The following is a 24,047-nucleotide window of genomic DNA, read 5'->3' on the forward strand; positions in this document are numbered from 1 at the left end:
GCTAATTTCTACTAATGTGTCAATGGAAAACTCAGTTACTGCACTAAAGCTATATTTTTATACTTATGCTGGCTACTCTAGGTTCTAATCAGTGGTTAAATAAAAGGTCCCCATGGCTGAAAAGGAGGGTGATGGGGAGTTAATAATGACTAAGTTGCTTCCAGCTGATGCACAGATTGGATTCTGAAATTCTGTCTCCATGGATGGGCACAAAAGCCCATTTAACCAGTGAACATTAGGCTGAGTCAGCAGGCTGGGGTTTCTTCTACCTCCAGAGCTTGCTTTACCTCTGTTTTCGTCCTTTAAATGGGAGATGATCTGTATGCTCCTCTAAAGAGATTACATAAAAGAGCTTGTACAAACAAAAAGAACAGAAACAGAATCATGGACACCGAGAGTGTTTTGATGATTTCCAGATGGGAGGGGGTGTGGGGAAGTGGGTGAAGAGGTGAGGGGATTAAGTACAGATAGGTAGTCACAGAATAGCCATGGGGATGTAAAGTACAGCATAGGAAATGGAGTAGCCAACGAACCTATACATAGGACCCATGGCAATCAGCCACGGTGTGGGACAGGACCCATAGACATGAACGATGGCCCAAGGGGGTAGGTGCTGGGTGGAGGGGAAGTAAAGGGAAAATCAGGACAACTGTAACTGCATATTCAATAAAATATAATAAAAAAGCTTGTAAAATGGGTATTATTTTTATTGTGGATGTTACTATTAATGATGCAGTTTCTAAGAGCCAGTCTCTGTCTGCCTTGCTCCCTACCCATACTATTTCTTAGAAGGATCTGGGAGACCTGGGTTCCCAATGCTGTGTGTGTTGGCAGCGGGACTAAGGACATCCCCCAGTTTTCAAGCCCTAGGACTGGGCACAGGAAGCGGGGAAAGGTCCAGAAAGCGAGGCAGCCGACAGAACAGGAGTCCGTGCTGGGGAGATAACATGCAAAGACGCCAGGCTTTTCCCAAGTCCTGTCTCCTCCCTTCTGCTCTCACTGTGGACCCCCGAGCTCCTCTCCTGCCACGTGCTGCACGGCTTCTCCCCAGTCCCTCAGGAATACAACTAAGTCAGCCGCTCAGCACTGCCTGCCTTAGGGTGAACTGTGGAAATCAAAGGAAATGCTCCACAAACTTTACAAATATCAATTATTGCTTTTCTGAGCCAACTCAGCATTTTGGGGGGATGGGATTTAGTAATTAAGGGAGCTTTCCAGTAATGAAGTATTTAACTTATTATTATTTAGTAACACTAATTTAACGTTATTTAGTAACATTAGATAGTATTCACTGCTTATGTTACACAGTTTACCTGCTTACCTATTTATTCCTCGTAAGAACCCTGTGAAATTGGTACTTTTTTCTCTCCATTTTACACAGTCAAAAATGAAGTTTGGCAGATTGAGTCATCTGCCCGAGGTCACCCATTTTATAAAAAGCAGAGCTGGGAGTTAAAATGATGCCAAGCCTTTGTGGTCAACCACAACATACAAGATTACACATGTAACAGATGCTTCGCATCCCTTCTTGCTCACAACCTACCATTTCCTCTCACTGTGCGTGTTTAGAGGTTCAGTAGTTTATCAGTCCTTCTCATTAAGAAATAACAGTTGTCTCTTTAGGGCTGTTCAGGTAAGTGGGGGCGGCGTGAAGTGGACTAGGATGGAGATTCCTTCCTACAGAGCGTACCCAAGAAATGAGAATGCCAAGAAAGGCTGATCAGAAATACAAAATTAACGCTTAAAATAAAATGGGAAAACTGAAAAGTACTTACTCATTAAAGTAACTGGTGATTTAAAAATGTACCTCTCCGTTGATTCTACATCTCTTTCCTATAGACTCCCTTCTCGGCTGTGGGTCAGAGCACCAGGTCGAGGAGAGAGCCCAGAGCGTGGGCTACAAGGCAGATACACTCACGTCTGGGTGCTGCTAGCACATTCACATGTGTGAGCAGCGTCAGGGGAGACGATGCCATTTCCGGTGGCGTCTGGGGCAACCAGCACGAGTCAGCATTTATTTTCTTGCATTAGGAAGTGGAAGGCTAGTGACCAAAGCTTTAAGACTTGGGCAAATATGAAAACACCAAGTGCAAAATATAGCTTATTCCTGGAAGTTGGCTCTGAGCTTGTTTCATTTCGCATTTCTCAGTGATCTGGGTGTAGCTGCTATGGTTCTTCCTTTGTATTCTTTTCCCAGGTCAGACCCTCTGCTCTCAGTACCCTGGCTCGTGTGGCGTGTTCACGGGCGGAAAAACCCCTAGAGCGGGGGAGGAGGGGAAGGTGGCGAGGGGAGAGAAGGGGAAGTGAGAAAAGAGAAATGGGGGAAAGATAAAAGAGTGCTCTCTTTTCTAGTTTTTAGAAGTAATAATCCTGGACTTCTCTGTGGTGCTTCTCCCAGCGCCCTGCGGGTGGAACGAGAGCTCACTCTGCAGCTGCAGGGAAGTACGGGCCTGAGCTGCCGGTCTCAGGTAAAGGCAGGAAGCGGCAGGCCAGGACAGCCTTCTGATTCCTCCCCCTGTTCCATTGGAAACCAAGGGGTAACTGGAAGGGGGCAGGGGGACGGGAAGTGGTATTCTGATTGATTAGATATAGATAAGCTTGGAACTTTGTTTTCTTTTCTTTTCTTTTCTTTGGAAGGATATGATTTGGAGGAGGGGGACTGTCACCTCCCCTACAAATTCCAAGATGAAAGAGGAGGAAATGAATCAGAAGAAAAGAAAAAAAAATGAGGGAATAAAGCTTTAAAAACGTTTTTCCCAAACAGTGAACCTTCCATAGGTGTTTTAAACATCGTAGGATACAACATTTCTCCATTACATTAAATGGTATAAAAATAACACGTAAAAGTAACAGATTCCAAAACAATCCTGAAATGCATATGCATGCATGCCCTATGTGTTTAGTTTTTTTTTTTTTTAATACTATGCTATTTAGGGAAACTGGCCTATCAAGAAAAACATGGTTGTCTTTTCCCAGAAAATGTCATTTTATTTTACTTCATTGACTATGCAATGTGTGGCTTAAAAATTAATTCCACACATTACACATTGTTTCTATCCTCTCATCTACAGCCATTAAATCCAGTTATTTTCCATTTTTCAATTATTGCATCTCAGGGCAGGGTTTCATCTAGAACCCGATTGATAACTTTAGTATTTTAAAATTTAGATCAGTCTATTACATAACTTTGAAAAATTGCCATTATTTGATTGTAGCATATCTGTGAGTTGCAAATGTTTCCATCTCGTTAGATTTCAGCTAGTCTGTATACTGTGAGAATAAAAGAGCAATCTAAGGGAAGATGACTAAAATTTGCATAACCATCACAAGACCAGAGAACAGCCTAGCTGTAATAATGCAAATGATAATCTTGATTATACTTGTTAAATTTAAAGTTGTTTAAGACCAAGAAACACATTTTCTTGGTTCCAAGGACTTATTATGCCACACAGTGACAGCTCCTATTGCTATTCTGGCCCCATTTCACGTTCCACAGTTCGGTGTGCTGGCTTTCTTTCTTATCCACCAAACTTCGCTTTTTCCTAAAGGGTAATGAAAACTTATGTATGTGGAATGTCCTCCACGTCATCGAATGTGCCGTCTCACAACAGATCCCCCTTCATAAACTAAGGCGAGCTCTCATTATCATCTTAACTTTGCAGATGGAGAGTCTGAGGCTCTGAGAAAGCTTCAGTGCCAGTCACCCTGAGGGCGTTGTGCAGGGACCTGGAGCCCTTCCAGCTGCGGCTGGAGTGTGTCATCTCGATGGCCTCTCAGTGGGAGGCCAGACAGGGCGCCAGGCCATCATCATCATTCTTAAATTATTTTGCTTATTTTTAGAAGGCATTTAATGCACATGGCACAAAACTTCAAAAGGTACGAGGGCTATGAGTGAGAAGTAAGTCTCCCTCTGCTTCTTGTTCCCTAACCCCGCACTTCCCTCTAGAAGAAATACTGTCATCGGCTGCTTCTTGTCTACCCTGCCAGAAATATTCTATATGGATATTCTAAATCTCTCTGAAATATTTTATTTCTTCCTTCATAACAGTGATATTTTACCTGAGGAATGAAAAGTGGTCTGATTCTAGATATAATCTGAAGGTAGAGGTGATAGGATTTGCCTAGGGAGAGGAGGTGGGGCGTGAGAAAAGGAGAGACCAGGCTGGCTCCAAGGTTTTCAGCCGGAGCAACAGGCCGCATGGAGTTGCATCTACTTAGATGGAGACAATTTCGGATAAACAGGTTTGGGGAGTGGAGGCCCGGTGTCAGGTTTTGGGCCCGTTGCATGTGAGATGCCTTGGACACACTGGAATCAGAATGTTGAGACGGGATTCAGATAGATAAGCCTGGAGGTGAGGGGCGAAGCCGGGGATATTAATTTGGTTTGGATGCTATGGCCAATGGAGAAGGTGAAGCTAGAGCAGGAAGGAGGTCCAGGAACTGAGCCCTGGGGCACTCCAGGGGTAGGCGGCCAGGAAGACGGGAGGGGCCTGTACAGGAGACTGAGAAGGAAGGATCAGTGAAGCAGGAAGAAACTATGAGGGTGTGAAGCTCTGGAAGCTGAGAGCAGAAAGCATTTCAAGGGAGAGCGCACAGGAGGGCTTGTCTGTTTCCGAGGTAGTTCATAAGCCAAGGAGGAGGTTTGACCATTGGCTGTAATACATCCTGTGGGACCTTGGTGACCTTGATACACAGTGGTGGGGACGAAGGCTGATTACAGTGGTTAAGAGAGAATTGGAGACAGTACCACCCTCCATGAGTTTCACTAGAAAGAGAAGCAGAGAATGAGAAGTTAGGTGGAGGGGGAAGTGGGGTTAGGAGAGTTTTCTTTTATTATGGGAACAATAATAGCATGTTTGTATGTTTATGGGAGTGATTCAGTAAATAGGGAAAACAGATGGTGTAGGAGGAATGGGGGGAAACTGCTGAAGTAATGTGCTTGAGTTGGTGAAACGGTTTGGATTTCGTGCCCAAGTAGAGGGGTTCACCTTGAATAGGTGCTAGGGTGGATCAAGCAGAAAGAGGATGGGGGAGACCCAGTACAGGCGCATAATGCTGGTGAATGGGTAGGTGTGGAGGTGCCAGCTTGTGGGGGGGGTTTCCTGACTGTGTTTTGTCAGTGAAATAGGCAAACTGGTCAAGGTCACCAGCAGAGAATGAATCTGGGGAAGGAGGTGTTAGAGGTCTGAGGAACAAGAAAATAGGAAATAGGTGACTAGGAGATGGCAGAGGCTGTAATCACTGAGCAGCAGTGAGCCCCACTTAAGCTGGGAGACCTTATTGGAGCTGAGGGTGCTCAGCATGGATGTTGGGTTTTCTCTAGTCTGTTTCAGCCACATGGGTGCAAGTCTAGAGTAGGAAAAAATTACACTTGGTCAGGACTGGAGTTTTGCCTTTTTGGTTTCTATTCATGTATGTTAATATGCCATTACAAATTTATAATTTATTTTAAGCCATAATTTATTTAAAACCAAACCCATAAAAGCCAGATATTTTAATTAGACAGTGAAAAATACTCTAGACATAAGGGCAAAAATAATGTTCCTTTAATATTAATAACCCTTTCATAGTTCCAGCCACAGATCAATTTAAACTTATCTTCAAAAGCCATTATCATTTTATCCACATTTTCTATTTCAAGGAACACTTATTTTTCTTACCTTCGTGGATCGGAGTGCATCAAGTGGGCCAGAATCAGGCCACAAAATATTTACTTATAAATAAACTTAGTTCGGCCAGCTGGTATGTGTCTGTGTTCTATGCCTGACTACCTTAAGAAAAAGAACCAAATTTGGCAACTGACAAAACAATATGTGTTTTATTTGCTTGTCTGGCCTGAAACAGTTTCCATATTTTTGATAGTTTCTCTTCGGAGCATGTGCAGTTAGCACTCTGAGCACACGCGAGCGCCTTGTTTCTAGGGGAGCAAAAGCACGTCTCTGACAGTACAGTATGAACTTGGAGACTTGGGATTAGACCTTCTCCTGAGTTCAGTTTAGTGACTGGGCTAAATTCTCCAAGTCAGTACATGCAAACTCTTGCGCTGTTGAGCAGCAAGGCATTGGGATTTGGGAGGTTATGGGTGGAGAGGAGCCATATTTTTGGTTTTGCCAGGACGGATAGAATTTGAGAAGTGAATTTATAAAAGACTCCATTCTGTTAGATTTCTTAAACTTTTCTACAAACTTGCTTAGAATGCTTATGTTTTATGCAAGTTCTGTATTCTGCTCCAGTTTAGCTTAGGGTTCAGAGCATGGCCTGCTTGCAGGCAGAAAGAGTTCCGAGTCCCAAGTCTGTAAACCATGAGCTGTGTGATTGGCCAAGTTACTTAATACTCTGGCCCAATTCCAGTTGTGGACATTGAATATGCAAAGTGCTAAGCAGAGTGCAAGGTGTTTCATAAATGCTCAGTTTATTGTAGGAAGTAGTATACATACACCCATGCTTTAGTAAAATAAAATATAATCACAAAATTACACTACTAACTTAGTAACATAAAAATGTACTTTGAGTGGCTACCACTGAATAAAATGTAACACTGAAAAGTGCCCTGTGGGATGGGCACAACTCTGTGGAGTGGTGTCCTGTCCTGCAGAAACTGGTTATAAAAGTGGGAGGGGTGACAGAGACCACCTTCAGGCCAAGGGGAGGTCAGAGGCCACCTAAATCACACAGCCAGGCTAACAGCTCAACCTGGACTAAGAGCTGGAGTCCTGAGTCTTGGTCCCACTGTCCCAGGGCCACAGTTCATGAATTGCAGTAAAAAAAAAAAATAAAAGTTATAAACCCTTTTACAAAGAATAATTTAATATGCTAGGAGAATTTGGCCTTGAATTATTTAGCAATGTCCCTCACCTCTAAATAATATTAAATTTTATTAGAAGACTCCAAACCACTGGCTTAGTTTTCTGATTCCAGTTCTGCCCCTCTCCCCTCTTTTCTCTTTCTCATTGTTATTACCATCTTAACCATTTTAAGTATATGTTCAGTAGTATTAAGCATATTCACATTGTTGTGAAACAGATCTCTAGAATTTTTTCATCTTGTAGATCTGAAACTGTATTTCCATTAAACAACAATTCTTCTTTTGCCCCTCTGCCCAGCCCTTGGCAACCACCATTCTTCTTTCTGTTTATATGAATTTGACTGCCCTACATACCTCATAGAAGGAAATCATGCAGTATTTGTCTTTTTGTGATTCACTTATTTCACTTCATGTAATGTTCTCAAGGTTCACTCATGTCGTAGTATGTGAAAGAGTTTCCTTCTTTTTAAAGGCTGGATAGAATTTCGTTGTGCAGTTCTCTAAAGTTTACCTGATTACCACATCTGTGAGAGCATAGCTTTGTCAAACCCCATGCTCGTAGCTCTCAGACACTCTATTTAGGTTTTATGTGACCAATTAGTTGACTTAGCTATTTATTAGTTACAACAACTTTTCTTTTCCTCAATCTACATTAGCATAAGGTATGCAAATAAGAAAGCTTCATCCTAGACCATAAGTATGCTAGGGGCACCATCTCTCTTTTAACCAGAGGGGCTGGCAGAGAATCTTCCTTTATCTTTCACATTCATGATCTGCATTTTAAAAATCTCTTTGGGACTTTTGGTCAAGAGGGAAGCATAGGTAAACACAGTACTTGAATCCTTCCACAACCTCATAAAACCACATCTAAACTACAGAACAATCATCATTCAGAACCACCTGAAATTTAGCTGAATAGAAGTCCTACAACTATGGATTTAAAGAAGCCACGTTGAGACTGGTAGGAGGGGTACAGATGCCAGAAGGCTGGTCCCATATTCACACGTGTTGGGTAAAAATTGGGAAGCATATCTCAGCTGTCAAGGTCACCACTGACATATGAGGGGTCCCAGCCCCACACCAAGTTCCCCAGCCCAGGGTTCCAGTACTAAAAAGAGAAGTCCCCATAACTTCTGGCTGTAGAGTGTGGCTGAGGCTTCTGGAGTCTCAGGCAGTTCCTCTTAAAGAGCCCATGCATGGACTTACTCGGACTTTCTCCCCCTAAGTTCCAGCACCAGGGCAGCAGCTCTAAAGGCACCAGAGACATACAGGGAGGAACTGAACTGTCTTGCATCAGGGTGAGAGCTAGAGGGGCAGCTTTCTGCCAGACAAAAGTGCTGGCATAGGTCATTGTTCCTTTTGAGATTCCCCACCAAACACAGAGAGAGACAGAGAGAAAGAGAGAGAGAGAGAGAGCTGGCTGGTGGGTGCCATGTCTGAGTGTCCATCAGCCTGGCTAACACTGTTGACCCTGCCCTGGTGATTCCCTGAGACCCTGCCTCACCCAACTTGTGGGTCCACCCAAACTATTTCCAGTGGCTTTTCCATACAAAATTCCTGTTTTGGCTCCTGTTGCAGACTTTCTGAAAATCTCTCAAAGGTTCACAAATTGCCAGCAAGCAGCATCTGGCCTTGGCATGCCCTATACTTCTCACTAAGTGGCCCCAGGTCCAGCATTAGTGGCAGCCAGCCTTGGTTCAAAGCTTGGCCTTTCCTGGACACCTCCAAGCCCAGCACAAGTAGCAACCATCTGCAGATCACACTGTAGATCATACTGGGTGGCCCCAGGCAGGGCATAGGTGGTGGTCAACTTTGCACCTCCCAGGAGGTCCCAAAGCCAGTGCATCCAGTGGACAGCTTCAGACCATGCCAGATTACAAACCTACCACCTCCATCAGCAACACATTAAAGGGGCAGTCTTGGTTTACACCAAAGCCTGCTGAAGCAAGTCCTGCTCTGTAGGGTTGGGTCCTGCACAACAGCTCCTCTGCTGTAGTCACAAATGGACTTCACAACCAATAGGCCTGGGGGTCAATTGCTCTCTGCGATGCTAGCAGCAATCAAGCCTCAATTACAACAAGACCGTGCATGTAGCCCATACAGGGGTGCACCTGTAGCGCCCTGTTTGGGTGACTAGGGAGGCCATGCCATTGAACCCTACCGGATGCCTGTCTACCAAGCCTGGGAGACAGAGCAGCTCTACCTAATACATAGAAACGAACATAGGGAAGCAGCCATAATGCAGAGACAAAGAAATAGGTCCTAAATGAAAGAACAGAAAAAATCTCCAGAAAAAGAACTAAATAAAATGGAGGCAAGTAGACTACAAAATACAGAATCCAAAACAATGGTTATAAAGATGCTCACAGACTTCGTGAGAACTTCAAGAAACTTTCTAAGAACTTCAAAAGCATGAAAAAAAAAAACACAGAAATCATCAAAAAAGAACCAGTCGAAAATGAATGACACCAAATGAAATGGAGGATATTGGAATCAACAGTAGAGTAGATGAAGCCAAGAACCAAATCAGTGATTTGGAATATAAGGAAGGAAAAAAACATTCAATCAGAACAGCAAAAAAAAAAAAAGAGCCACCCCAAATGAAGATAGTGTAAGGAGCCTCTGGGACAACTTCAAGTACCACTATTTGTATCAGGGGGGCGCCAGAAGGAGAAGAGAGAAAACAAGAAGTTGAAAATCTTTTTGAAATCTGGGAAGGATATCTTAGAATCGAGGAGTCCTGGCCCCACACCAGGCCCCCCCCCCCCCCCCCCCGAGGCCAGGGTTCTAGTGCCAGGGAGGTAAGTCCCCACAACTTCTGGTTGCAAAACCCAGCCAGGACTGAGTCAGTGGAAGAAACTGCTGGAGCCCTAAGCAGTTCCTCTTAAAGAACCTACACATGGACTCACCTTCTCAGGCTCGCTCCCTCTGAGCTGCAGCAGCAGGGTAGCAGCTTGAGAGGCACCAGTAGTGTTCAGGAAGAAATTGAAGTATCTGGCATCAAGGCAAGCAGAAGCCATTGTCCCATTCTGAACCCTTAGCCAACTGAGCCAGCTAGGTGGTGCCATTATCTGAAACTCCATCAACCTTACTGATACTGTTTGCCCCACCCTGGAGATCCCCTGAGACTCTGCCCCACCCAACGTACTGGCCCACCCAAGCTGCTTTTCCATATGAATGGATGGTCTTAGCTTATGCTTCACAACTTCCTAAATCCTCTCAAACTAGGAACAGCTGGTCTCAGTGAGACTTAGGCCAGCCCAGGCCTGGCAGCAAGCAGCAGCCAGCTAAGATTCACAGCTTGGCTTCCCCTGGGAATCTCCAAGCCCAGCACAAGTAGAAGCCATCTCAGTTTGCTTTATAGCTCAGGCAGAGTGGCCCCGGGCAAAACACAGGTGGGGGCTGACCTTGCCCTGAACCACCCAGGAAACTCCAGAGCCTGTGCACCCAGTGGGCAGCTATAGACCATGTCAGAGCAACACCGTCTTGCCCCTGTACAGTTGATCCTCCATGAAGTGCAAAGGGTGGTGCTCTGTGGTCACAGACAATCTTTGCAGATGACTGGACTGGGTAAATCCCTCCCATTGATCTGCCAAGAGCAACGAAGGCTCAACTACATGAGGAGGGTGTACTCAGCCCACACGAAAGGCACAGCTCGAGTACCCACCTTGGATGATAGGGGAGGCTGTGTCACTGGACTCTATAGGACATCTACTATATTAGGCCACATTATCAACACACAGAGTCAAAGCAGCTCTACCTAATACATAGCAACAAGCACAGGGAGGCTGCCAAAATAAGACAAAGAAACATGGCCCAAATGAAAAAAACAGATCAAAATTCCAAAAAAGAGCTAAATGAAATGGAGATAAGCAATCTATCAGATGCAGAGATCAGGACACTGGTTATAAGGATGCTCAGGGAACTCTGAGGACCTCAGCAGCATAAGAAAGATCCAGTCAGAAACAAAAGATATACTAATTGAGATAAAAAGCAATTTACAGGGAAACAACAGTAGAGTGGATGAAACCAAGAACCAAATCAATGATTTGGAACATAAAGAAGTAAAAGACAACCACTCAGGCATAAAGAAAAAAGAATAAAAAAAAATGAGGATAGTTTAAACAGCCTCTGGGACAACTTTAAGAGGTCCAACATTTGCCTCATAGAGGGTACCACAAGGAGGAGAGAAAGAGCAAGAAATTGGAAATCTATTTGAAATAATAATGAAAGAAAACTTCCCTAATTTGGTGAAGGAAATAGACATGCAAGTCCAGGAAGCACAGAGTCCCAAACAAGATGGATGCAAAGAGGCTCATGTGAAAACACATCATCATTAAAATGCCAAAGGTTAAAGACAGAGAATTTTAAAAGCAGCAAGAGAAAAGAAGTTCATTACTTACAGGGGAGTTCCCCTAAGACTGTCAGCTGATTTCCCAAAAGAAATCTTGCAGGCTAGAAGTGACTGCAAGAAATATTCAGAGTCATGAAAAGCAGGGACCTACAGCCAAGATTGCTCTACCCAGCAAAGCTGTCATTTGGAATCAAAGGGCAGATAAAGAGCTTCCCAGACCAAAAAACTTAATGGAGTTCATTATCATCAAATCATGACTATACAAAATGTTAAAGGGACTTATTTAAGAAAAAGAAGAAGATCAAAACTATGAAAAATAAAATGGCAATAAATATGTATCTATCAACAATTGAATCTAAAAATCAAACTAAGCAACAAGAACAGAGACAGAATCATGGATGTGGAGAGCATTTTGATGGCTGCCAAATGGGAGGGGCTGTGGGGGAATGGGTGAATAGGTGAGGGGATTAAGAGGTACAAATAGGTAGTTACAGAATAGCGTTGGGGATATAAAGTACAGTGTAGGAAACAGAGTAGCCAAAGAACTTATATACATGACCCATTGACATGACCAATGGTGGGGGGGATTGCCTGAAGGAGTGGGGTATCTTGGTGGAGGGGGGCAAAGGGGAAAAAAATCAGGACAACTGTAATAGCATAATCAATAAAATATAATTAAAATTTAAAAAGAAGAAAAAAGAAAACCTTTTTGAAAAAATAATGATGAAAATCTTTCCTTACGTGAATACAAGTCCAGGAAACACAGAGAGTCCTAAACAAGACACATCACAATTAAAATAAAGGCAAAGAAAGAATCTTAAGAGCAACAAGAGATAAGCAGTGAGTTATGTACAAGGGAGCTCCCATAAAACTGTCAACTGATTTTTTAACAGAAACTTTGCAGGCCAGAAGGGAGTGGTAAGAAATATTCAAAGTGATGAAAAGCAAGGAACTACAACCAAAATTACTCTACCCAGCAAAGCTACCAGTTAGAGTCAAAGGACGGATAAAGAGCTTCCCAGATAAGAAAACCTGAAGGGGTTCATCACAACCAATCCAGTATTGCATGAAATAAAGAAGAGAAAAAGACAAAAAATATTACCAATAAAATAAATACATATCTACCAACAATTGAATCTGAGAAAAAATAAACTAACAAGCAGAACAGAAACAGACTCACAGATACAGAGAACATTTTGACAGTTGACAGATGGGAGGGATGTTGGCATGATGGGAGAAAAAGGCGAAGGCATTAAGAAGCACAAAGTGGTTGTCACGGAAAAGTCACAGGGATGTAAAGGACAGCCTGGGGAATATACGGTAGTCAATGACATTCTGGTAACTATGTGTGGTGTCAGAGGGGTATGGGCTTTATCAGTATGCTGTGTACCTGAAACTAACACAACACTGTATTTCAACTATAATTGAATAATAAAAAATGATTAAGTGGCAAAAATAAAAATATTCTTAATAATATATAAAATTAAATCAAATTTCTCTTTAAAATGACTTATTTTTTTTTCTTAACTAGTCATATATGAAAGCACTATCCACAACATTGTCAGTTTTTAAAATCTGGATATTTCAAAAAAAAAAAGCATGCTTGTAAGTGACATTATAAATTAATTCTAACAGTGGTAATATTATGTTTTGTTAAAACCGAAATGCTAATGGTGGGATTATGAATGTAATAATTTTCTTTTTGAAAAAATTTAAAAAATGTTTTTATTTACTTATTTTTAGAGAAGGAGGAAGGGAGGGAGACAGAGAGGGAAACGGCGATGTGTCCTCTACACACTCTCTGCTCAGGCCGCTTCTCTCTGTGCAGCCTCCACCTCAGCGCAGACCTGCAGTCCTGCTGCGGCTTCCTGATTCATCTTCCCACCTATGTTCTTTTCTTCCTCCACACATTCTCTGACCTACAGCTCTGCTCATGCTAACATGCTGATCATCTAGCTTTGCTTTCCTTTCATAGGGTGAACTTAACTTGTTAAATTGTGTCCAAAATCTTGCAAAATCCCTGACCTGTGTGGCTCAGTTGGTTAAGTGTCGTCCCACAAAGTGAAAGGTCGCTGGTTCAATTCCCCGTCCAGGCACATGCCTGGACTTCAGGACTCGTCTCTGGTTGGGGAGCATGGTTGGGACACATGGGAGAGGCAACCGATCGATGTTTCTCTCCCACTCTTTCTCCTTCTCTTCCCCTCTCTCAAAAATAATTAAGATCTTTAAAAAAAATCTTTCAGGAAATACCAAACATTCTGCCTTTTCTCAATCAGGTATATTAACCAAACATATAACGTGATGCCAGTGAGGCCTGAAGATCCCAACTTGGCAAGGCATCTAGGTTTCCTCGAATCACAGTAACATAATGAACACATACTGAGTACAATTCTGAGCACTTTCAGTGTGTTGACTCTTTTTACAAAATCAACAATAATTATCGTTATCACCTATTGGGAGTCTACTTTATATTCCAGACCTCTTATGTCCGTTAGTCGTTACCTTTTAATCCCCGCTGCAGGGTAGGTATTACTGTCTCCAGGAGGAATATGAAATAGGGGAAAGAGCTTCTAGACGGTCAGGTTTTGCTTAAGCCAGTCAGCTAGGAAGCATTAAGGTCCAGCTCAGCCCACGTAGGTCAGCCTGCCCCCACTCTCTGCCTGTCCCCCACCCCGGCACCACACTGCCTCCTGCACGGGCGCCACTGCCATGCCTACAGTGGTGCCACATAGAGAACAGTGATGTAAACGGAAATGAACACATTGTGGCAAAGTCAAGCGGGCTGTTTTGTTATTGCGTGTTGGGGAACAAAGGCTGGCACTGAGTGGAAAGCACCAAGTCCATCACTCAACTTGCCACTGCTTTGGTTTCAGGTTCTGGCTAGCGAGAGCAGCCTCGGAAGTCCTCGGCATTTGGTGGAGTCACAGAACCAAGACCCTGGGAAAATTTCTTATACCTTATTTCCTTAAAATTTTATTCTGATTGCTTACACTCTTCAGGAAAAAAACCCCAACAAAATGGGGGGGGGTAATATTCATAGATTTATGTTAGCCTACAGTCTGAAGGAGAAACTGTCTTTTGCAGAGTTTGATTAACCACAGACTTAAATTTCAGGAGGAAGTAGGCAGAGAAAAGCTGACAAATCATGCCTGTCACAGGCTTAATCTGTTAAAGAAAACTAAAGAGCGAGCTTATAATTTCTTTAAATGAAAAAAAATGTTTTGTCTGGATAAGTTCTTTTAGTGGATGTCTCGAGAATAGGGGGTGCATTGTGGACCGGCAGAACCCGGACCCAGCTCACAGCCTGGTGCGAGTTCTTTACCTTGCGGTCGTGTCTGATGACGAGGGACGCATACTTACGTGTTCATATAAGGATGATTTCCTCATTGTCACGTCCCTTCATGGCTCGTCCAGAGGAGGAAGGAAGAGAGGTCAGTGGGTATGTCCCAATGTCACCCGTGCTAAGTGGAGGGGAAGGCAGTTGGGAGCTCCTCTTGGCCTCTTGCCGATCGGCTGGGTCATTCTTGTCCTATCAGGGGAGAAACAGCACTTCCGTCAGCCGGCCTGGGTGGGGGCAGCAGCCTCTGCCAGCTGGCGGGCATGCCCCTGCGGCCTCAGACTGCTCCGTAGAGGTGGTTCAGGGCTTCCTCTTTCAGGAGCTAATGAGTGTAGGCTGCCAGCTCCCCCACTTCACCTCAACCAATCCAACATGCTTATTCAAACCAACATTGCTATTATACCAATCATTTCTTTTACATATTTGGAACAAAGACTTAAGCTAATTTAGCCCTCAGTCTGTCGCCTTCAGGCCAAAGGCCTTTTATTTTGAGGCTTTGACCACAGGGCACCACCTAGGACCTGAAAAGATTTTGCCTGGAAAGCCCTCTGCTAGAAACCACCAGGGTAATCCCTTCTATGCCTTCTCCAAGTGAGATTTTTGGCAATTGTTTGCTAACATCCCATTTGAAGCCCCTTGCAACGTTTTAGTCCAATGCAGTGCAGTGGGCTCCAGTTCCAGTTTTCTTGGATAAATCTGTCCAAGTCCCTCCTATTCAGATCCCATCTACCTGTGGGGGGAGCCAACACTAGCTAAATCATCTAATCACCTGGAGGTGCTGGCATTTGGGGGTGCACTGCGGAAGGTGGATACAGAGCAGCACCCAGGACCACACTAAGATCTATTTTTTCACTTTTATTTTCAACATATACACTAGGTCCTTTAAAAAACACTAGGATTTAAAAAATAAAGTCATGTGAAGAGAGAGTGACAAAAATGTGAATGGATATCAACGATGGTGTTGGGATTGCCTAAGGGAGTTGGGGGGGGTGGTGCTGGGAGGGGGCGAAATGGAAAAATTGGTACAACTGTAATAGCATAATCAATAAAATAAAATTTTAAAAAGATTACAAAAACTGAAACAATTCCAAAAACTAGGAACAAATGGAAATGAACTTTGCCTTGTCTCCAGTAGGCTGACTGAAATGCCAAAGAGAGAGGAGGTACAGCAAAAAACCTTAGGCCTCATGCCAACTCCTGATAATAATATTATGGTTAATATTTATTCAGTGTGGTTTTGTTTCTTTTCCTTTATTTTCCCTCCTTCCTTCCCTCTCTTCCTTTCCTTTTTTTTTTTTTTTACTAAAAAACAAAACAACACAAACAGACAAACAACTATAGGCTAAATTAGTTGATGATTATAGCATAAATTATACCTGACCTCGATTACAAGGAAGATAACACGATTAGGGAGGACACTGAGCTAGGATATCCAGATTCTTTTATACTGAAGAATCATTGAATATAGAGCATTTACGGCTAAATTAGAAGGAACTGTTATGGCCCATCTATAGAAATAAGCTTATTTGCAGACAACGAGGCAGGCAAATGAGGAGAGCCAACAAGAGCCACCAGAACTTTTACTTTTCAGGTGATGACCTGCCTCTCCCGTTTTGTACTCAGCAGAGCAGGGGTGTCAAACTCATTTTCACTGGGGGCCACATCAGCCTCGCGGTTGCCTTCCAAGGGCAGAATGAAATTTTAGGACTGTATAAATGTAACTGCTCCTTAACTAGGGCCGGGGACCTCAGTGCTGCCACCGGGTAGAAAACAGGTGTGGAGCTGGATAAAACCAGGTGGAGGGCCGGATTTGGCCTGTGGGCCTTATGTTTGCCACCTGTGCAGTAGTGGATTAAGGAAACTAGGCAGCAAGCTAGGACTGGGGATAAATACAGAGCATAGTACTGTGTGGAATCAGAGACCACACAGAATCTGATCAAATTAGGGCAGTGAGTAGAAGACAGGCAATTATAAGCTACAGCATATGAAACTGTCCTTGCCTCAGGACATTTTTCCTTGCAGCTGTACCAGAAGCCAGTTTCCCAGGCAATGTCCACTTTGGCATAGCCTGAAAACATGTGTTTCTGCAGCACAGCATCATGTCTTTCTTGATAGGCAAATACTGGCACAACTTCTCCTAGTCTCACCAACCCAAGGATGGAAGTGGAGATGGTGCTACTGAGTAGCAATTCCCTGTGGTGGTAAATTTTAACTCTTCTGTTAAGTATAGAGCTCTTAATGAATTTTCATTTCTTTGTAGCACATTGCAACCAGGTTCTCAAAGCCTTCATGCTTCATAAGCTTCTTTTAGTTGTTGTTTTTATATTGTGCTCGAAGTGAATACAGATAATTGGATATTTGTTGCAGCAATATGCTGATATTATAGTTGATCTAATGGCTTTTGATATTTCTTCACCATTGGGCAGAGCTCAACGGCCCGTTTTTAGTTAGATGGTCTGGGTGGCTCAGGGATGGCCTTAAAAATACCAGTGTTTGTTTCCTTTGCTAAAGAATAATAATAATAAAATACTGTTAGGGCAGTATTAAAAAATCATACTATTTATAGTTTTAAAAAGTTTTCCAAATAACTTCAAACAAATCTCTATTTTGTGTTTAGGAACAGTGGGGAAATAGAATTTAAATAAACAACTGTGCCTTTCCATCCACATCTCCCGTGCCCTTGGCTGGTTTGGCGTCATCATTAGTTTCCCCCGCTCCCTCTCTAACAAGGTGGATGAAGACGGCTTAGAGTGGCTGCTCCAATGTGGTGAGGGGACGCTATTGGCGTGTTGGATCCTGATAGCAGAAAGGCACTTGGCAACGCCTGTGAGCACGGTCTTATGAGGGCGATGATAAGTATGCGTGGCTGGATGGCAGCACACTTCAGTGCATTCACAGTCATCTGCATTCAGTATTTTACATGTTATTCAGCATCAGTTCGGTAAATATTCATTTGATACCTACAATGGACGAGGCATGGCTCTGGCTCTACAAGTCGAGAGTGATATGGATTTCTGTTTTCAGAGGGCACTGAGAAACAATTAGGGGTTTTAAAGTAGGTGATCCCTTCACACATACACCCAAATTAATCTATACACATATACATGTAATTTTATAAAACATAACTCTAGCCTTGAGTGGAGAATAGATTTCATCCTCACCAACAGTGGATATTGCAATTAAAAATAATTTTAAGCCCTGGCTGGTGTGGCTCAGTGGATTGAGCGCAGGCTGAGAACCAAAACATTGCAGGTTCGATTCCCAGTCAGGGCACATGCCTGGGTTGCACGCTATGGCCCCCAGCAACCGCACATTGATGTTTCTCTCTCTCTCTCTCTCTCTCTCTTTCTTCCTCCCTTCCCTCTCTAAAAATAAATAAATAAAATCTTTAAAAAACTATTTAAAATAATTTTAAAATGTCATAGGTGAAACATGTTATATAATTATATTTAATAATATATAATCTATATTAATTAATAAGCTGCTTTTTAGAGCAGTTTTAGGTTTACAGAGAAAATTGAGCAGAAAGTACAGAGTTCCCATATATACTCTCCCACACCTAAAGATTCCTCTATTATTAAATGTTGCATTAAGGTTGTGCATTTGTTACAATTGATGAACCAATATGGATATATTATTTTAACTAAAGTCCTTCGTTTACATTTGGGTTCACTCTGTGTTGTAAATTTTATGGGCTTGGGAAAAGGTATATTTGTATGCACCATATTTCTTGAAGTCACATACCATCACATGTCACTACATCACACATCTACCCATTACAGCATCATACAGAAGGGTTTTACTGCCCTAGACAGCCTGTGTTGCACCTCCTTATCCTTCTCTCCACTAAAATACTTGGCAACCACTGATCTGTGTGTGTGTGTGTGTGTGTGTGTACCTTGACCAGAAATCAAACCTGCAACCCTGGTGTGCTGCGATGATGCTGTAACCAACTGAGCGACCCGGCCAGGGCTCCTGTGATCTTTTTATTAACTCTGTAGTTTGTTTTCTCCAGAATGTCATATACCTAGCTGGAATCATACAGAATGTAACTTTTCCTGACTGGCTTCTTTCACTTAGCAACATGCATATGAGGTTCATCCATGTCCTTTCACGACTTGATAGTGTTAGGTCTGATGGGCATGAAGGACCCCAGCTGACAGATGGCCAGCAAAAAATAGCTGCAGGGGTAAACGGCTTCCAGGAACTGAGATGAGCCAGAAGGACAAGCTGACCCCAATAACAGGAAAGACCAAACATCATCCAGATATTTTTACTTGTTTTTCTGCCAAAACAAACCCCCCACAGACTTGCTCAAGCGACTCTCCCCAGCTTCATAAGCTCCCTGTTTTCCTCCAATGGGCGCGACTTCCCCAGCCCTCTCTGAATGCACCAGTGAACCTCGCCTGGCTACGCAGACCCTAATAAAGAACTTTAAACTCAACCTGCCTTTTGTAGTTGAGTCTTATTCCATAACCTAATTTACTTTACAGATAGCTCATTTTGTCACTAAATACTATTCATTAGGTGGGTGTACCACAGGTTGTTTATGCATTCACCTATCGAAGAACATCTTGGTTGCTTCCTCATTTTGGAAATGAAGATAGAGCATTCAAATGCAAGTTTTTGTGTGGTCATAATTTTCAACTCACTGGGGAGCATGATTGCTGGATTGTAAGGTAAGCTAAATTTAGCATCATAATGAACTGCGAAATTGTCTTCTGAAGTGGCTGTCCCATTTTGCAATGAATGAGAGTTCCTGGTGCTCTGCACCCTTGGCAGCACTTGCTGTTGCCATTGCTTTCAATTTTGGCCATTCTAGTAGGTGTGTCTTTACTGTTTTAGTTTGCAATTCCCTAGTGACATATGATGTTGAGCATCTTTTCATAAGCTCATTTACCATCTATCTGTACCTTCTCTGGTAAGGCATCTGTTTAGAGTTTTTGCCCAACTGGGTTTGTTTTCCTGTTGAGTTTTGAGAGTTCTTTGTATATTTTGGACATAGGTTTTTTTTTTAAATACATCTTATTGATTATGCTATTACAGTTGTCCCATTTTTTGCATGTAAGTTCTTAATTAGATGTGTGGTTTATAAGTATTTTCTCCTACTCTGTGGCCTGTCTTCTCATTCTTTTAACAAAATCTTTTGTAGAAGTCCCACTTACTAATTTTTCTTTCATGATTGTGCCTTTGGTGTTGAATCTAAAAACTCATTGCCAAACACAAGGTCACCTAAATTTTCTTCTAAGAGTTTTATAGTTTTTGCATTTTACATTTAGGTTTGTGATCCATTTTGAGTTAATTTTTGTGAAAGGTGCAAGATTTGGATCAATTCTCTTTCTTTCTCTGTTTTCTTCCATTCTTCCTCCCTCTCTCTCTCTCTCAATTTGGATGTACAGTTGTTCCAGCACCATTTGCTGAAAAGACTGTCATTTCTCCATTGAATTGCCTTTGCTCCCTAGTCAAAGGTCAGTTCATTGTACTTCTGGGCTCTTTGCTTTGTGCCACTGATCAATTTGTCTGTTCTTTCACCAGAACCATATCACTACAACTTCATGGTAAGAATCAAAGTCAGATACTTTCAGCCTTCAAAATTTGTTCTTCTTCAATATTATGTTAGCTATTCTGGGTATTTTGCCCCTCCATATCAACTTTAGTATCAATTTGTCAATAGCCACAAATAACTTGCTGGGATTTTTATTAGGATTGAGTTGAATCTGTAGATTAGATTGGTAGAACTGATATTTTGACAATACTGAGTCTTTTCATCCATGAACATAGAATACTTCTCCATTTATTTAGATCTTTTTTATTTCTTCAGAGTTGTGTAGTTTTCATCATATACATCTTGCACATATTTCTTTAGATTTATACTTAAGTATTTCTTTTCCTTTTTCTTGTTGGTGCTAATGTAAATGGTGTTGTGTTTTAAATTTCAAATCCCAATTGTTTGTTGCTGGTATATAGGAAAACAACTCCTTTAGTATATTAACCTCTATCTTAAAACTAATAAGTACAACTAATTCCTCCTGAGCTCCAGGGTTTTTGTTGTTGTTGTTGTTGTTGTTGACTCTTTGGGATTTTCTACACAGATAATCATGTTTGTGAGCAAAGACAGTTGTATTTCTTTCTTCTCGATCTGTGTGTCTTTTATTTTCTTTAAAAAAAATCTTATTGCATGAATTAAAACTTCTAGTACAATATTGAAAACAAGTGGTGAGAGGGGACATTGTTCCTAATCTAAGGGAGAAAGCATCTGGTTTCCATTAAATGTGATGTTACGTGTAGGTATTTTGTGAATATTCTTTATCAAGTTGAGGAAGTTTCCCTCTATTCCTAGTTTGCTGAGTTTTTTTTATTTTTTTTAAAATCATGCATAAGTATTGGATTTTTTTCAAATGCTTTTTTTTACATTTATTGATATAATCACATTCTTATTTTTCTTTTGCCTATTAATGACATGAATTACATTATTGATTTTCAAATATTGAACTAGTCTCATATACCTGGAATAAACTGCACTTCATCATGGTGTGTAAATCTTTTTATACATTGTTGGGTTTGATTTGCTAATATTTTGCCAAGGATTTTTGCATCTCTGTTCATAAAAGACATGGGTCTGTAGCTTTCCTTTCTTTCATGTGTTTGTCTGACTGCTGCTGGAGGCGTGCTGGACTCACAGCCTGAGTCAGGAAGTACTCCCTCAGCTCCTATTTCTGGGAGAGACTATAGGGAATTGGTGTCATTTCTTCTGGGATTGGTGCTTTCTGTTTTGGAAGACTATTAATTACTGATTCAATTTTTTAAACAGATAGGCTTATTCAGATTGTCTATTTCTCCTAAGTATGAGTTTTAGTAGGTTGCATCTTTCAAAGAAATGATCCATTTCATCTAAGTTTTTATCTTTGTAGTCATGGAGTTGTTCATAATATGCCTTTAAGATTCTTTTAAGGTTTATGGGATCAGTAGTGATGGCCCTTCTTTCATTTCTGATATTACTAATTTGTGTCTTCTCTCTCTTTTTTTATCATATTTTAATACACAATTTTTGTTGCAAGTGCAGATATGTTTCTATTTATCCAGTTTTATTTCTTTTCTAAACTGCTGATTTACATACTTTGCTTGTTTTTCTATTTTATTGAAAGCTTAATATATATTAAGTATGTTAACTCTTTGATCTATCATACATGCTGCTAATGTTTTATTTCAGCTTGTTACTTTTTTTTTTTAAATGGGGTTTTTTTAATCCTTTTTTTAAAGATTTTATTTATTTATTTATTTTTAGAGAGGGAAGGGAGGAAGGGGGGGGAGAGAGAGAGAGAGAGAGAGAGAGATTCAATGTGCGGTTGCTGGGGGTTCTGGCCTGCAACCCATGAATGTACCCTGGCTGGGAATCGAACCTGGGACACTTTAGTTCCCAGCCCGCGCTCAATCCACTGAGCTACGCCAGCCAGGGCTCAGCTTGTTACTTTTCTCTTAATTTTATGTACAAGTTTTTTATACATAAGCTCTAGATAGTCTTTCAGTATTTTTAAATTGTTAATTTCTTTGCTGTTATACTACATAATACCTAGTATTTACTGATTATATACTGTGTCAGGCATTATATGTAAACTGATTTACATATATTATCTAAATTAAACATCAAACACTCTGTGTAGTAGGAGGTATAATTATCTCCTTTTTATGTATGAGAAAACTAAGGCACAGCTAGGTGAGAGCCTTGTTTCAGTAAGCTGGGTACTTTAAAGCCAGAGCCTTAGCCCCTAAGCTCTTCCTAGTAATGTACTTCCACTGGAAGATGGTATCATTTATATATATGTTTTTATGGTTTTCCTATTTTTTAAAAAGAATGTTCATAAACACCACTTTGAAAATGTTGAGATTTTCAAATTTCAAAACATAGAGCTATATATCATAGTCCTTGCAAATTTAAAAGACTTCATTTATTTTGGAATCAGAACAGACATATTATGTAGTTTGACTAATCTTGTGGAAAATTGGACTGATAGAATATCAGAAGGTGTGGAATTATAGCAGAGATACAGAAACACAGCAATTTTTTAAAAACACAATTATTACTTGCAGGGGGAAAAGCCAGGAGTTTAAAAAAAAGCATAATCATAGTGCCCTCAACCTTAGGTTGTAAGTACTATTTGCATGGACATAATAAAGTGAAAAAATGAATATTTAATTTCACACACAAAAAAAGTGAACGGAAGGGGAGACGGGGAGGATGGAAAAACTGGAACAGATAAGAGTGACAGACTCAGGTATGATTTTCTAAGATCTTCCTAACTTGTCTCAGAATCTGACCTTGAACTGTGCTGGGACTGTATGAGCAATCTTCTTGTTTCCGGATCTCACAGCAACAGAATACAGGAACTACATCTTCTGTGACGGAACACCCACCCCTCCTCCCTCTACTGTCATGTGGTTTTTGGGAGTTGCTACCTCTAAGCGAGGAAGACAATCAAAGGAGGAAAGAGGGCAGGTAGAGGGATAGGAATAAACTTGTGGTCATCAATTATTAGATGGTATAGAGTTGTAAACAAGAGTATGGAAGAGGGGCTGTTTCATTTCCTCACAATCCTTATCGTCTCTTTTGAGACATAGCTCCAACTTTAAAAATATTCCTAAAGACTAATCCCAAAAGACTAAAACAGGTTTCTTTTTCTCTCCTATAAGAACACATTTCTTCATTTAGTGAGTTAAATATATAATGCTAGTAAATAATTCACAAATTCATAATGAAGACAATAACTTTCAATGAAATTACAATACAGAACAAATGGCCAGTGTCATTTTTGAAGGGAATAGTTTCATTTACTATCTAAGTTTGACAGATGATACCTTCTCCTGCCTCATTTAAACCCTGGCCGTGCACTGCTGCTTTCCCCTCTGAGGAACGGCCGTCCTTTAAATAGCACACGGAACTCCCACCGGTGTGACCTTTCTGCTTGGCAGGTCATCTGAGAATATTAACTAGAGTACTTTGTTCCATGGCTCCCAGAAGAGCAAGAGACCTTAATATTTGGAGAAGCGTCATTGTTGAAACAGTCCGAGCAGTCTGCCAAAAATGACTGACTTCCTTTCCTCTGAAGAAGCTTCTCTTGTGTTCGCAAGAGGTGGATATCAAAGGGACATGTATGGGTCTAAACTAGTTCCAGTACTTGTAAAGAGACCCACCCCTGAGACGAGGCAGGCAGTGGGGAGACCTCTGTTTCAGGAGCGTGGGAGGAAGTGATCTGAGGGGTGCTGGCAGCAAAGGGCAAGCAGCCAGCACTGCAGGGAAGTCTTAACAGGACGCGACCCAGTGTCCCTCCAGGTGGCAGAGCACACGGCAAAAAGCATCAAAAGCATGTGATGTTTATTTAACGTCAAGGTGGGTAGGCAAGAAATCAGGAATGCAGGTTAGTGAGGGCAGGAGCAAGGCAAAGGCCCCACCCTGGAGAAATGGAGCAATGAAATGGATTAAAAACAACAACTCAGGAAAACAAATGCAGTATCAAAATTGGGTCCGAAATGGCAGACTCTGAAATAATCTGGTG

General features: G+C 41.6%; 1 protein-coding gene across 5 annotated transcripts in view; it reads right to left on the reverse strand.

The window, feature by feature from the left end:
* The window catches only part of PCED1B (PC-esterase domain containing 1B), a 91,115-nt gene that overhangs the window by 12,035 nt on the left and 55,033 nt on the right, over positions 1-24,047 (reverse strand). The window contains exons 1-2 of one of the 5 annotated variants that reach the window (XM_036019133.1): positions 14,520-14,891; positions 1,776-1,988 (exon numbers count right to left, since the gene is read on the reverse strand). Coding sequence is in view for 2 of the 5 variants with exons in the window: in XM_036019131.1 (XP_035875024.1) it covers positions 14,520-14,527 (8 nt within the window). In the remaining 3 variants the exon portion in view is untranslated. Of the gene's footprint in view, positions 1-1,775; positions 7,171-14,519; positions 14,898-24,047 lie in introns of those variants that run through there. The other 4 variants (XM_036019131.1, XM_036019130.1, XM_036019134.1 and 1 more) reach the window with 4 other exon arrangements.

The sequence above is a fragment of the Phyllostomus discolor genome, chromosome 2 (assembly GCF_004126475.2).
Source record: "Phyllostomus discolor isolate MPI-MPIP mPhyDis1 chromosome 2, mPhyDis1.pri.v3, whole genome shotgun sequence".
NCBI classification, from domain to species: Eukaryota; Metazoa; Chordata; class Mammalia; order Chiroptera; family Phyllostomidae; genus Phyllostomus; species Phyllostomus discolor.